Source organism: Physeter macrocephalus, chromosome 1, assembly GCF_002837175.3.
Source record: "Physeter macrocephalus isolate SW-GA chromosome 1, ASM283717v5, whole genome shotgun sequence".
Classification (NCBI taxonomy): domain Eukaryota; kingdom Metazoa; phylum Chordata; class Mammalia; order Artiodactyla; family Physeteridae; genus Physeter; species Physeter macrocephalus.
In genome coordinates, this window is record NC_041214.2 from 82,694,547 (window position 1) to 82,708,633 (window position 14,087).

Genomic DNA, 14,087 nt, shown 5'->3' on the forward strand with positions numbered 1-14,087 from the left:
GTCGTATCTTAGGTCGGCATAGAAGCAAGACCCACTCAGACTTTATCAGTGAGTTAGAGAAAGGTAAAGCAAGGACCTAGATGGAATTAGGACGCAAGGAAGTAATTTGGCTGCAGGGCCAATTTGGGTATGACCATTTAGGGTTTGTGCCTTGGTGTTTGTGTCCAAGTATTCAGTGAGCAGGTAAAAGCAAAGGGTATCTGTCAACCAGGAATGAAGCAGATAAAGCTTCACGGTTATAGGAGGTTAATCCAGCTTGGAGTAGGACCTTACAGGGAAAAAAAATGCAGGCTCCTGGAACAGAGTGCTGATAAGCACCAGGTTAAAGGACCAAGCTCCAGCCAGGTTGCTGGGATTCAGAAAGTGCCTATGATCTGATTGTGGAGCTGCATATGGAATTAGGAAACTGATGGATGAATCCAGTCTTGTGGCCTTGTGAAATGCTGTTGTACAGAAGGAAGGCTGAGCAAATGGTGATTCAGAGGTAATACTAGCCTTGGGGTAGCAAACCTAGTTTCAGCCTGTTATCTCCTGGCCCAGTGAGAAAATCTAGTAGTCAGGGCTGACCCAGAGGTAAGGAAATCTTGAAGCTTAATAACCCTAAAGAATGCAGACACTAGAAATACTGATTTTCAAGGATAGATGTTAAAGTATATGATAACAATCATTATTAACCATGGTTTTTTTTTAAAGGTTTTTTTCATGTGGACCATTTTTAAAGTCTTTATTGAATTTGTTAAATTATTGCTTCTCTTTTATGTTTTTTGGTTTTTTGTCCGCAAGGCATATGGTATCTTAGATCCCTGACCAGGGATCGAACCTGCACCCCCTGCATTGGAAGGCAAAGTCTTAACCACTGGACCACCAGGGAAGTCCCAACATTATGTTGATTGCATAGAACTAATTATGTATTTGAAACTTCTTGCTAGATGGTACAGACATTATACTAGGAAACAATGACATTAAATATGAGAGAAGTACTAATATCTAAGGGGAAGTGCAAAAATGATCATATAGTAAATAAAATGGATAATGCAGGGAAGGCTGACTTGGGAATTTATTATATGTAGGTTCCAATGATCTGAAGCAAGGGCAGGGGCTGTTAAACCCCATCACAATAATCTAAAACTAGGTAGTACTTCAGACCATGAGAAACCATGCATTATTAGACAGATTCCTTTGCTTTTCTGACAGTTTCTTCATGTCTGAAAATACCCAGCGCCCCCTCCCCACAAGAAATAAGAATCAAAAGTGTATTACTGGACTTCCCTGGTGGTCCAGTGGTTAAGGTTCCGCGCTTCCACTGCAGGGGATACGGTGGGTTCCATCCCTGGTCAGGGTAGTTCCGCGTGCTGTGCCGTGCTGCCAAAAAAGAAAAAAAAAAAGTGTTATTACTAGTAAAAATAATAAAATTCTGAGGCGGAATGCAACACAAGGTTAAATGAATCAGTCTTCCCAGAGAGGTTTCAGACCAGACACTAACATTGATACCTTCAGTCTGTCAAAACCAGCCTGCACAATCACATTTTCTTTTCAGTCTGCTTTATTCTAATTCATCACAGGGCAGGACTGACCCTGGATTTGTGTTTGCACACAAGTTAGATTAGCTTTATCTTGGTGACCTGACTCTTTGCTGCCTCAAGTATAATCCAGTTACTCATGGAATTATCAATTAAGACTCTCAATCACATTAATTAGAATGTCTTTTAAGTGTTGCCATAGGAACTCAGAAGCTTATAAACAGGCAAATTGGGAAAATCTAGAGGTGTGAGGCTTTTGCTTTTAATAGCCAAAAGCAATTTGGAAGGCTGGAGTACTTTAGCATAGCTGAGTATTGGAACTGAAATTACCCTGCCCTGAATCGGCAGTTAAATGTCTGGTTGCTCTCTGTTGACAAGGATTATACAGAATGATTAATTACTTTTATTAATGACTTGGATGAGGACATAGGTGGAATGTCGATCAAGTTCTTAGATGACACAAAACTATGAGGATAACAATTATTGTGATGACTCAGGAGCCACAGTGATTATAAGACAGAATTTAGTGGCGATCCATCCAATACATGCCTGGAAGAATGCTCTCCATATGGCATAATTTGATGATCATATCATTCCTCTAATCAGAAACTTTCAGTGATTCCCTATTTTCTGTTTAAATGAAATCCTAAGTTCTTAGCCTACTGTTCAAGGCCTTGCAATATTCTGATCCTAAAACCCCCTGCTTTCCAACAAAATCTTCTATAGTTATTTTTCTAATACCCTGTGCTTGAGTCAAACTGAATTATTTATAGACTATTTCCTATTTATGTTCCATGCTTTCCTCTTTGAGCATTATTCTCCACTGAGTTTCTTTTCCCCACATTTTTCTTCTGCCTCAATTCTAAATTTCCAAACCAGTTCTTGCTCAATTCAAAGCTACCTCTTGTGTTTAGTCTTCTTTGACTGCCTTAGCTGGAGTAATCTCTTTTTTTGGCTAATCTTCAGTAGCACTTATTGGCCCCTCTCTGACTATTTTTACTGCATTACTTTGTGTTGCAGTTATTTCTTGTACACATTTTAAGTCCCTGCTAGAGTCTGCTTAGTGCTAGAACTTCCGATAAATCTTTGACTATCCTAGAGTGCCTCTGCATGTGTATTATTCAAAGTTGCTGTTGCTGCAGTGGTTTGCATGTGGTTTATCTCCTCTACTGGGGATAACAGCCCTACATCTTGCTTGACAGAGACCCCTGTGATTATATCATAGTGACTTGTAAACAGAAAGTGTTCAATACATGTTTTATTGAATTAATGAATGACTAATGGAGAGAACTCCCTAAGTTAATGGTATAAGAAATGGAAGGGAATGGTAGCGTTAAGAAAGAGACATTTAATTTCTGAGATAAAATAGTTGTTTAAGATATACTCTCCTGTGATTTGTGTACAGTCATGCTAAAGAAGAAGCACAGTAGAGATTTTTGGTGATGTGTGGTCAAGAGAGGTGACAGATGTTGGAAACTTGCATTGTCCTTTAAAGTGACCACACACTCTGGATTGCTTGGACAGTACCGTTTTGGACCGTACCTTTTGGTACTGTCCAAAAGGTACCTTTTGTTTCAGTGTAGTGCTCTTAAAAATGTCCCATTTCAAATGCTGTTAATGTTACCCTACTTATTAAATATCTCTTTGACCTTTTTAGACTACTGGGTTCCTGTGGTTGTGAAACTTGTGACATAGGCTAATGTTTAGGATAATAGACTTGTACTTTTCCAGGTGTGGATATAAATCTCATCTCCGTCACCTACTAGAAATATAGTCTGGACAAGTTACCAAGACCAATGTAAGCACCCAGTATGGCTGTTGTGTTCAAAACAGAGAGTGGAAGTCTCAAGTATGGAATTTATCAGTAATATTCAGGTTTCAGTATTTATAACGCCACAGCAATTTTATCAGGGGCCAGATATGTCTAGAGTAGTAGGGAAAGAAATTTTTCACAGAGTTGTTAAATCTCCAGCCCTTCTGCATTAAAGATCACACAACCAAATATAAGGGCATTGTTCTTTCTAGTTGGCTGTTTCAGCTGGTTATCAACAGAAAGGCTAAAGATCACAGAGATTGGAATTCAGCCTCATCATTCGTCTCTTCCAATGAGAAGATAAGAGCAGGCACAGCAAGGCATGAGGATTATGCTTTTCCCCTTACTCTAAATTCAGAGCATGGTGGACTGCAAACCAAGTCTGAATCCAGTATTTGTAGACTTTCTATTCATCACTAAGAAGGAAAACTGTCTGGATTATAAAATATTTCCAACTGAGAATAAACAGAATATGATGAAGGGTAATAATAACAAACTCATCTACCAGAAATTCAACTCTGATGAAAAAAATCCAAAAGAATATTTTTTTAGTAAGCAGTTAGAGTTCAGTGATTAAGAGGCCGTTCTAGAGCCAGCCTACTGGAATTTGATCATTACTCTACCACTTTCTAGCCACAGGATCTTGGGTATGTTATTTACACGTGTCTCAGTTTTCTTATCTGTAATATGCGGATGAAAAAAGCCTATTTTACTGGTTGGTTCTGACAATTAAGTTTGTTAATATTGTAAAATTCTTAGAACAGTTCCTAGTTAATAGTCAGCATGCATATGCATGAATATTATTTAAGCACTGAGAGTAATAAGTACTCTCCTTACCTTTGTATTTATGTTGACAGGATGGGACTTCTGTGGTGTGTTATGAGTCTCTACTTCTATGGGATCTTGCAAAGTGATGCCTCAGGTAAGTGAATGTCTTTTGACAATCTATTAAAATGCAAGTCACGCATAGGGTAATGTCTCAAGTCTTTCTGAAAATGAGTTAAGAGAACATAATGTTGTTTATTTCCACTGACTTCTGTGGTAACATGGAATCTTATATTTGACAGAATTATAGAATTTTGCTGCTGGGAGGAACCACTGATATCTTTAGTCTTCATGGAACAAAGTGCACTGGGGGGAGTGCACTTTCTAATTATAGGAATTTTCCATCACCTTCACATCCAAGCCAACTAGAATCCTATTTCTTCCCCTTACCTCAGGTCCTATGGGAAAAGAAATGACAGTGATGGTATTATGACTCTGTTTTCCAAACTTGAGCCAGTGGTGGAGAAAGCCTCAGTGGTACCAATCCACTGATACCTTATAGAAACAAGTAGATAAAGATGGGTTTTTGTCTACTGCTTCCATATAGGAAAGAAAGAACCGCTCATTAGGCTTATTCTTTCTTTGGATGTTGCTTCATAAGCGTAATAAGAGGCAGTCAAATTCTTTATTGAGTTTAAATAACCAAACTCAATTATCATGGACTTGGATCATATGACATCAGAGTTACAGGGGACTTGAAAGTCTGTCCTTGCAGGTCTCATTTCATCTTCAGAGGTACCGCTCAGAACCATTCTATGGTACCTCTAACTAGTGATCATCGAATTTTATCTCATTATGTCTTTGGACTGATCAAATTCTTAGAAATTTTTTAGTACATATAACTGAAATTTGTCTCATCATATCCATATATTTCTTTGGTTCAACTACTGGATTTAAATAGAAAATACCTAATCCCTTGATTCTCTAATTTTAATTCAGGGAACTAAGGTATCTTCATTTAAAAAAATCTTGCCATGTATAATTTCCCTGAAGACCATGGACCATACTTTGAATATAATTGCTTTACTTCCTCTTCTATGTGACAGGCCGTCAGAGATATTAAAACAGTGGTCATAAAACCATGACCATGTTGTCCAATACATACCTTCAACTGTTCTTCACATGGCATGGATTTGAGCCCTCCTACCATCCTGATGATCTTTTCTGGGTGTGTTTCAGTTTTGCTACACCACTTAAGGCATTTTATTGGAAAACAATAATAGCACTAAAGGAGGGGTATAATTAGGACAGAGTACAGCTCAAAGCCAAGAGAAGGAGCAATAACTTCTAACCTTGTTGGCCCTTGGAGGCTTCACAGAGGAAAGGATATATTATAAACAGAGCTGATATTCAGCTGGGATGCACTAGTGTACAGCTCTACTGGCTGTTTAGACCAGCATCTGTCCTGCTTGACTGAGTGTCCCATTTGACTGGCCGGTGTCCTGATGTCCTGATTTTTAAATATGCTGAATATAACGCCTGATTGTTGTTTGTTCTTATTTGATTTAGTTCTATCCTTGACTGGTATCTTCTTACAGAGGCCTTCCTTAACAATCTTAACTAAAATAGCCCTGCCAATCACTCTCTATTCCTCTATCCTGCTTTAGTTTTCTTCATAACACTCATTATTTTTTGACACTATATTAACTCTTTCTTTTTTCTCCTCCTCCTTTTCTTCTCCTTCCCTTCCACCTTCTTCCTTTTCTTTTTCCTCCCCAACCTCCATCCTCCTCTCCTTTCTTTCTTTCTCTTTCCCTCCTTTTCCTCCATCCCTCCCTATTTCTCTGTTTTTAAGCTCCCTAAGGACAGGGACTTGTCCATTTTGTTTGTTACCCAAACACTTGGAGTAAAGATTGACATATAGACACAGAGCAGGAACTCAACTTTTATATTTATACATATATATACATATATCTACAAATACATACATGTAAAATGGATGAAAAATAGTGTCCCTTCACATCCTTTTTTGCCCAGATTGGTTAATTTTATAATGGAACTTGTTTGGATTCATGCCAGCAATTCGTCAATGTGGTTTTATGTTCCCACCTTGAAAGAAAAGGGGGAGATGACCTTGTTATTCTTGTTAGAGATCAATGAAGTTTCAGAAGTTAATGGTTGGTTAGTGCTGGTGCCTCCCTACTGGTCCTGGCCGCGTTGTTTTCTGAATGACCTTTACTGTAATCCGTCCAAGGGGCCCCCACCCCACACCCTCAGATGTTGTTGGAAAATGAGCTTTCTACCCAGGAACTGACTCATAATTCTGCCAGGGAAGCTGATTCCTTGAATAAGATAAGTTCTCATACCAGCCCCATTGAGTCACCATGGGAGCAGGAAACATGTTGTAATGCCCTCAGCCCATCTGGCCCATGTTTATTTGCCTTCCTTATGAAAAGGTATATTGTGTCTGTGTCAGTGATGTACTTCCTAGTTGGAGGGAGAGGAACAAAAAGGAAGTGTTGTTGACAAAAATAAAAGGGGCAACTGGCTCTGGGCTATGAGAGGAAAAAGGGATCAATGCACATACTGGGGGATCAACCAACCTCTCATGCATCATGCCTCTTACAACGAGGTAGATGACAGTAGACTGGTTGGTCTTTCACGAGGCTCTTTTTGTGCTTTAGGTACCCATGTTAATGGAACCACAAGATTGATGTGAGGAACAAAGGAGAAATAGCTTTAAAACCCTAAAGCTCTGTACACGCATATGATATTAGTAAGAGTTTTGTCTTGTTGCTCTGGACCCCTCCATGTGGACCCTTCTCTTAAGGAAAGCCCACAATTTTAAAAAGGAATCATAACAACATAAGAGCTTTATTTCCATGTGGTGCATTCAAGTGCAGTGAACTGGACTTCAAGGCACACAATTCTGACTAGAGAACATAGTCTTTCTATAGCAGTACAGTGATTTCCATCTTCACTCAGGAATGTGAGAGTAACATTTCATCTCCGGTGGTGATAAAAGCAAGTAATCAAAAACCAACATTTACTTTCTTTTAAGGAATTAAAGCTTGGATAATTATAATAGTGATAATATAATTATAATGTGGTAGTTATAGTGGTGATAATAAAGCTTCCTTTGATGAAGTAAAATTCCCTTTGAATTTTACATATTCTATGTCATTTAGTTCTCATACCCAAAACAGAGCAGTCAGGGTATTTCTTATTTGGATAAGAAAATTCGGATCAAAGTGGCTAAGTGAGCTACCCAAAGTCACACAGCTAATACTTAACACATCTGTGACTTCAACTAGTTCCTCAGTTCCCAAGATGCATGTTACTTTTACTAAATACATTCCCCTTGTACTCTACTGGCAGATAAATAATTCAGAAAAAAATATTAATATCCAAGGGGTCACGGATTTTGCTAACTATTAAAGAACCACTCAGTAATAGATTTTCTAGATAAGAAGTGTTTTCTAGATAAGAAGTATCTTTACTTGACCTGCCCCCTCACTTAAGGTGCCCCCCTCCATTGCAGTGATTTTCCCCCAGGAAGCAAATCACTGTAGTGTAAGCTCAAAAGTCAATATTCCTGTTTTTGCATATTATAGAATTAAACATTTCTAATGCTAAACTCAAAGAAGTGCTCCTTTGCAAGAATCCCAAAAGCAAACTTTGACTTGTCACACATTTCTCTTTTGGTGTGTTTCATTGGCAACATGTTAAAAAGTTAATTGTTAAAGCTGCCTTTAGAGTAGAAATAAACATTTGGAACTTGTGATTCCAAGTTGGGGAGGTAGTTAGAATGGCACCACATATAATTTGGTGAATTTAAAAAATACTGCCATATCAAAATTATTTGCTACACAGTCCACATAAAAAATGATAGCAATGAATTTTCTTCCCCAAAGGTATGTGTGCACACACATACACACAGATCTTTGAATACAGCTTTTTATTTCAAAGTCAACAAACAGTTGACTGTGTGTCAGGTGCAGGGCTAGATTTCACTCACATTATCATTAACTTCACAGAAAACACTGTGATGCGGATGGGGTGTAGGTATTCTTACACCCGTTTTATAGTTTAGGAAATGTAAAGCCAGGGAGTGGGCTCAGTTAATGGTACTCATGATAAGGTTTCGAAGACTGCCTTCCCTCCAAAAGCAGAGCTCTTTCTTTTATACAGCATTACCTACCCTTAGGGCTTACTTCTGCTAATGGAGGTAAGATCCCCTTATTTCTTTATCATTATTTTTAAGAAATTTGCAGAGGGTGGAAATAATTGTGTGGCTTATTGAGAGTGAATTACACTATGTAAAATAAATAAATAAATAAAAACATTGTGGCTTACCAGTAATCAAGAGACACTGGTTCAAGTTCTGACTGTTTCACTTTGTGAGCTGTTTAATGACATTAAAGTCATTTAATCATTCTGTTTCACTGTGTCTTACACATAAACCAAAACAACCAACCAACTAACAACAGCAAAATAACCATCCAACCAGCTAAACCAACAACAGCAAAACCCCAACCAATTCTTCCTTCTTGCTTTCTTATTAAAGAGCATTATGGGTCTTATTATACACCATGGACATACTCAGGGTACACTCTTCCTATTATTTAATTATTTCTAATGACAAGTGTTTATCTTACAATGATTTCACTTTATTCTAAAGGTCATGTGTTTGACCATTTCATACTGTAGAAACAAGGGTGAATAAAGGAAGGTTCTTATTGTAAGTATCTTACAGTAAAATTTGAGAGAAAGAAGAGAAAATAAATACCAAACAAAATTGCATAAGACGGCAGAGAAAGTTATTAGTCCTGTAGGGTGGTACTGAGGACGACTTCTTAATCAAACAACGACTGCTCTTTTCTAGGAGAAAATATATCTCTTATTTGGGAACAGAATAGTTCAGTTCAGCTGAATTCAGGGATGGTGTGAAGGTGTTTAGAAGCCAAGCTGGAAAGGTAAGTTAGGAACAGATTGTGGAGGACAGGAATCCTTGCAGGTGAAGGGAATATTTGTGTTTAATGTATTTTAGACATAGTTGGCTAGTTCTTTTTTTTTTTTTTTTTTTTTTGGTCTTTCTTCTACAAGGATCTATAATATTTTAATGCGATGAAATGGTTCTTTCAGCTTTTGGTAAAGATTCAGTTTGTTGCCAGCACCAGTGGCCTCATATTATTTGAATATGCTCTTTGAAAAACTCCATACTTAGATCTACTTGTGACATTCAGTCCTGTCTCTGTTGCTCGTGGCTGGTCATCCTGAACACACTTCGTTTCTATGCAATTTAGTCCAAACATTTGAAGAATGTGTCAAGAATATAGTTTGATTTTATTCTTAGACCTAAAGGTCACTGGAATTATAACATTCACCCTGATGTCCTATAAATGTTTCTTCTTCAGAGCAGGTATCTTCACTTTTTCTTTTTTTTTTTGAGCTGCATTGAAAGACACTGATGTTTATTTTTAAGTTACTTGTACTTCCCAAGGGTGGGTATTGAAAAGAGATTTGAGTACCACAATTTATTGGCCTGATGCTAGCTTTGCAGTTATAAATTCTCTAGAAAGGCTTCTTGTATCACAGCGATAATTCTATGTTTAGAAAAATGACCCGATTCTTCCATCACATGTGTGAGTTAAGAGAAGCCACTATCTTTGCAGGGAATACATGGGTGTATATGGTTATAAGTGACAATATCTGGCTTATAAGACAGTGCTCTGCACTTTGAATGGCCTTTGTTTCTGCATTCCTCCCTCCCCAATATTTGTTTCTGCCATATTGAGATGAGCTTTATAGAACCAGATGACCATCTGATTATCAGTGACTCACTCCTGGGCTAGTTCTCACTCCTTTTATTTCACTACTTTAAAAATTCCTCTTCTATTTAGTTGATGAACTTCTTTAAAAAATAAAATATACATCTACCCTTGAGATAACAACACAATAATTACTTTATTCTAAAATCCACTAGATGCTGCAATCGCTCATTTATTTTTGAGGGACAGAGAGAAAATGGATACATTTTATAAATAATATGAGAACCTCAGTCAATAACTTCAAGTACCTGCCATCCAAACCTATAAAAGCAATATACAGAATTGCCTTCTTTTGTCTTTCTGAGTTTTAGAGGCAGTAGGAATAATGAAAATACAAGGCGGCTGAGAAAATAAGAGAAAAGAGACAAAATAATCACACACTTGATAATCTAGACTTGGCTGAGTTCTGTTGTTTTCATGAATTTCATTTCTCCTTCTGCCACCAGAATCAAAACTCTTGGTAAAGCTGTACATTAGTGGGAAATAAATACCACTTTCCTACGGTGTTTGTCAGTAGTGTCTGGAATAATAGTTTAAGGCTCTTTGCCCATCATCTCATTGGTGTTTTTTTTTTTTTTTTTACTTCCGAGATACTTTCACATTTTTTGAAGTACCCCTTGAGGTAAGCAGGGGTGTCCATTTTAATATATAAACCAAGGTACTGATGTTTGCATTTTTCCCATAACTTATATAACAGAACATTGTGGTCCTTTTAAAGTCTGGGCTTTCCATGCCAGCAAGAAGGACCAACCGAAGAGTATTTGCCAACTATGCTTCCTCCATGGAACCTGTGTAGATATTCAAGGGGAAAGAAACAGAGAGGCCATCCATCAGTTACTGGTAGCTTTTCTATATAAACATAAGTCTTTATTAGTATAATACCATGGGTTTTATTTGATTCTTAATTGCTTGCATACAAGTACAACTATAGTTGAAATATAGGACTCTATTATTGTTAAAGCAAACACAGATATACACATTGTTTTTCCCAAGCAGATCTCAACCATTATCAGGCATTATTTAACATAGCTTTGTTTGCTCTTTTTTACTTTGGGAAGAAACCTTTAATCCTTCACCATGGACTTGTTTGCTGTTTAAACACATTACACCTAATAGCTTAAATTGATGCACCTGAGTTAATTCTGTCCTTCCCTAGATCCTCTGGGACTTCAGACTGCCCCTAAGGTCTCTTAATGAACTAATTTTTGCTTTTCAGATAGAAAGCATTAATTTTATCCTCATAGTTTTCTAATTGGCTTTGGACTCTTTGATCTATTTGGTCCCCTGAGGAAAACAGAATTTCTCTTATGCAAGACTTTTTCACATCTATGGCTTGCTTCTAAATGTCTTTTCAGCACTTTTAAATTGTCCACTTAAGGTAAAGGAAAATAAAGAGAAGGAGTGGGGGTGAGGAGAGAAGAAGAAAGAAAAAGAGAGAGGAAGAAAGAGAAGAGATAGTGATAGAGATAGAGACAGGGTGAGAGAGAGGGAGATACAAAGAGAAAGATAGAGGAGATACAGAGAGAGTCTTTCCACAGAGGGACTTTGCTGCATTTGATGCAAACCCAGGTATATACTTTTTCAGATCATTAAAAAAAAAAACTTTTTAAAGTACCGCACTTAAATACTCTCTTTTTTTAACTGAACTTTGCATTGGATGATATCTTTTTAGAACAGTTCGGTTTTGTTTTGTTTACCTTCCGACTCTTTCCTTTCTTCCTAGTATGTTAAAATGATGAACTGAAATAGAAGCCTTATGTATTATAGAAGTTTCCTTGTATCTAGTGTACCTCTAGCCAAGAGAGCCATCAGCATCTTCAGGATACTTGTATTATGAAGGAAGTATACAGCAGAGATGGTGGAGGCGTAGAGCTGTGCATGACCTTCATGATACTGAAGGAAGAAGAGATGGCAGGCAAGAGTGCTCCCTTATGCACTCTGCATATGTAAGGTCTAGGGCAGAAATAACCTGCTGGTTGCAACTGACACTGTAAAATGTCTTTCCTTTTAGCAATGTATTGCTGGAGGCTCAGTAGAAACCCAGCTTGTATTTAGGTCTAAGAGGAGGGTGTAGCTTGGTTTGGAGGATAATTGAAATAATGGAAAGTGTGAATATAGCAATTAATAAATGGAAGTGTTGGAGGAGTCCCTCCCACTACATACAATGTTCTTCATGAGATGCTAAGCAGGATTTCAGGAAGAAAGTGAAGACAGGGTCTTTGTTCCTGGTTGCTTTATTAAAGCAAGCTCTTAGTTATCTCAACTTTATTACTCTAAATATCCTGTTATTAAAAACGTTCTTCCTCTTATCTACAATGCAGTGATAATTGATGACTGCAAAATAGCCATGAAGCATTATACAATACTGAATTTTTTTAATGACTAAAGGAAGATCATGTTAAGCTAAGCATGGCTTTAAATATCTTTTATTCTAATTCTCTTTAAATTGGTAATAACTGTATAGTGGAATGTGCGTGTGTGTGTGTATAATAAAAAAAGGAGGGTGAATGAAATAACATTAATTGAATCAGGGAGTAGTGTTTGTGTGCGTGTGTGTGTCTGTGTGTGTGTATTAATATAAAATATTACATAAATTTCTGAAGAGCCTCATAAGATAGAGATAGATGTTTTCATCTGTCTTTACCAGTGAGGAACTCCAGATTCAGAAAAGTGAATTAAAAAGCTGAATTAACAGCTTACTATAGCTATTATAAGTAGTAAAACTTGTCTACCTGATTGACTTTAAAATGCATGCTATTCGCTCAATACCACGCTGCCACTGAATTCTTTATGATTAAAACTCTTCTCTTTCTAAATATGCCAACCAAAGCTGTCAATAATTGATGATACGGAGCACACACGTTTGAAAGGAAACATTCAACCAATTAAAAAAACAGAGAACATAGGATGTAATTTTTCATGTTGCAGATACTATTTCAAATTGATTTGTTCCAAGCTTCCTGAAACATATACAGTGTACTACAATTGTCCATATTAGATAACATACATTTTTCCAAGGTTATAAAAAATTTCCTAAGGGAAAGCAGTTCTTAGCAAGATTGCAGATGGATGAAGGAACAGTGGTTCAGTGCAGATGCAGCGGGTTTGAGTGGAATGGGAAGCTGTTAACTTTAGTATGTGGCAAGGTTGCTTTGGCGTTATTCATTTGGCTTCCCCTGTGGCTAACTCAGAGATATTGACTGTAACTCCCTGTCTTCTCCTTCTTATCCAACTACAGAGGTTTTGTCCCTCTTGCTAGGTGTCTAGGGACTTTGTAAATGATGTTTACTTGTGGCTCAGAAATTTTTTTTTGGTACCCAACAGTGTATAGCTTTAGAAAATTATTTTCAGTCAAAAAATGCCAGGTTTTTTTTTTTTTTTCTGCTAGCCTTTGGCGGTGATTGGGTGTGAATTTTGAAATTTGATGGTGGATTTACTCCAGTAGTTCCATTTTATTTCTGTTGGGGCCGGAGTGTTTCATCTTTTTCAGAAACTATCACTTGTGTGTGTGTGTGTGTGTGTGTGTGGATGTGTGTGGATGTGTGTGTGTGTGTGTGTGTGTGTGTGTGTGTGTGTGTGTGTTGGAGGACAGAGGGAACAAACATACCCACTGAACTGAGAAGGCATCTTGAGGCTGAAAAATGAGGCAGGCAGCTCCATATAATCAATGGATCAGTTTCTTATAAGTAACTTACAAGGTGGGATCAGGTTTGGGTGGACAAGTATTCAGAATTCACAGCTGCTCTCTGCACCACCGAGGGGTTATAGTTAACCTAGGGTATGGAGTTAGGTAATTGGAAACAGGACATGCATTCCTAAGTCAAAATTCATGAATGGGTAACTAGTCTTGTGGGTGCCATGAATATGTCAGCAAAGGTTTTCATCACTGTGTGGGGACTAACAAAGCACAGAGACCACCTGATCCTAATAATAATGAAGCAATATCTATTAACTACAAAGCCTTTGACGACAGAGAAGTGATTCACCGTACAGTACAGTCCTGGGTAGGGTCAGTGGAGGACAGGAGAACCTGTAAGGGCCAGAATGGCGTCAGTTATGCTAACAGCCAAACACTGTGGCAATAAAACTGCTAGAATAACTGTTATCTGGATTCAGCAAGTGCGCAAAAGTTTGGACAGGGGGCATTATCCCTGATCC

General features: G+C 37.7%; 1 protein-coding gene across 3 annotated transcripts in view; it reads left to right on the forward strand.

The window, feature by feature from the left end:
• The window catches only part of IL1RAP (interleukin 1 receptor accessory protein), a 124,240-nt gene that overhangs the window by 39,458 nt on the left and 70,695 nt on the right, over positions 1-14,087 (forward strand). For all 3 annotated transcript variants that reach the window (XM_028492310.2, XM_007102275.4, XM_028492322.2), the window contains exon 2: positions 4,191-4,255. In XM_028492310.2, the coding sequence (XP_028348111.1) occupies positions 4,192-4,255 (64 nt within the window). In that variant the 5' untranslated portion in view covers position 4,191. The remainder of the gene's footprint in view (positions 1-4,190; positions 4,256-14,087) is intronic.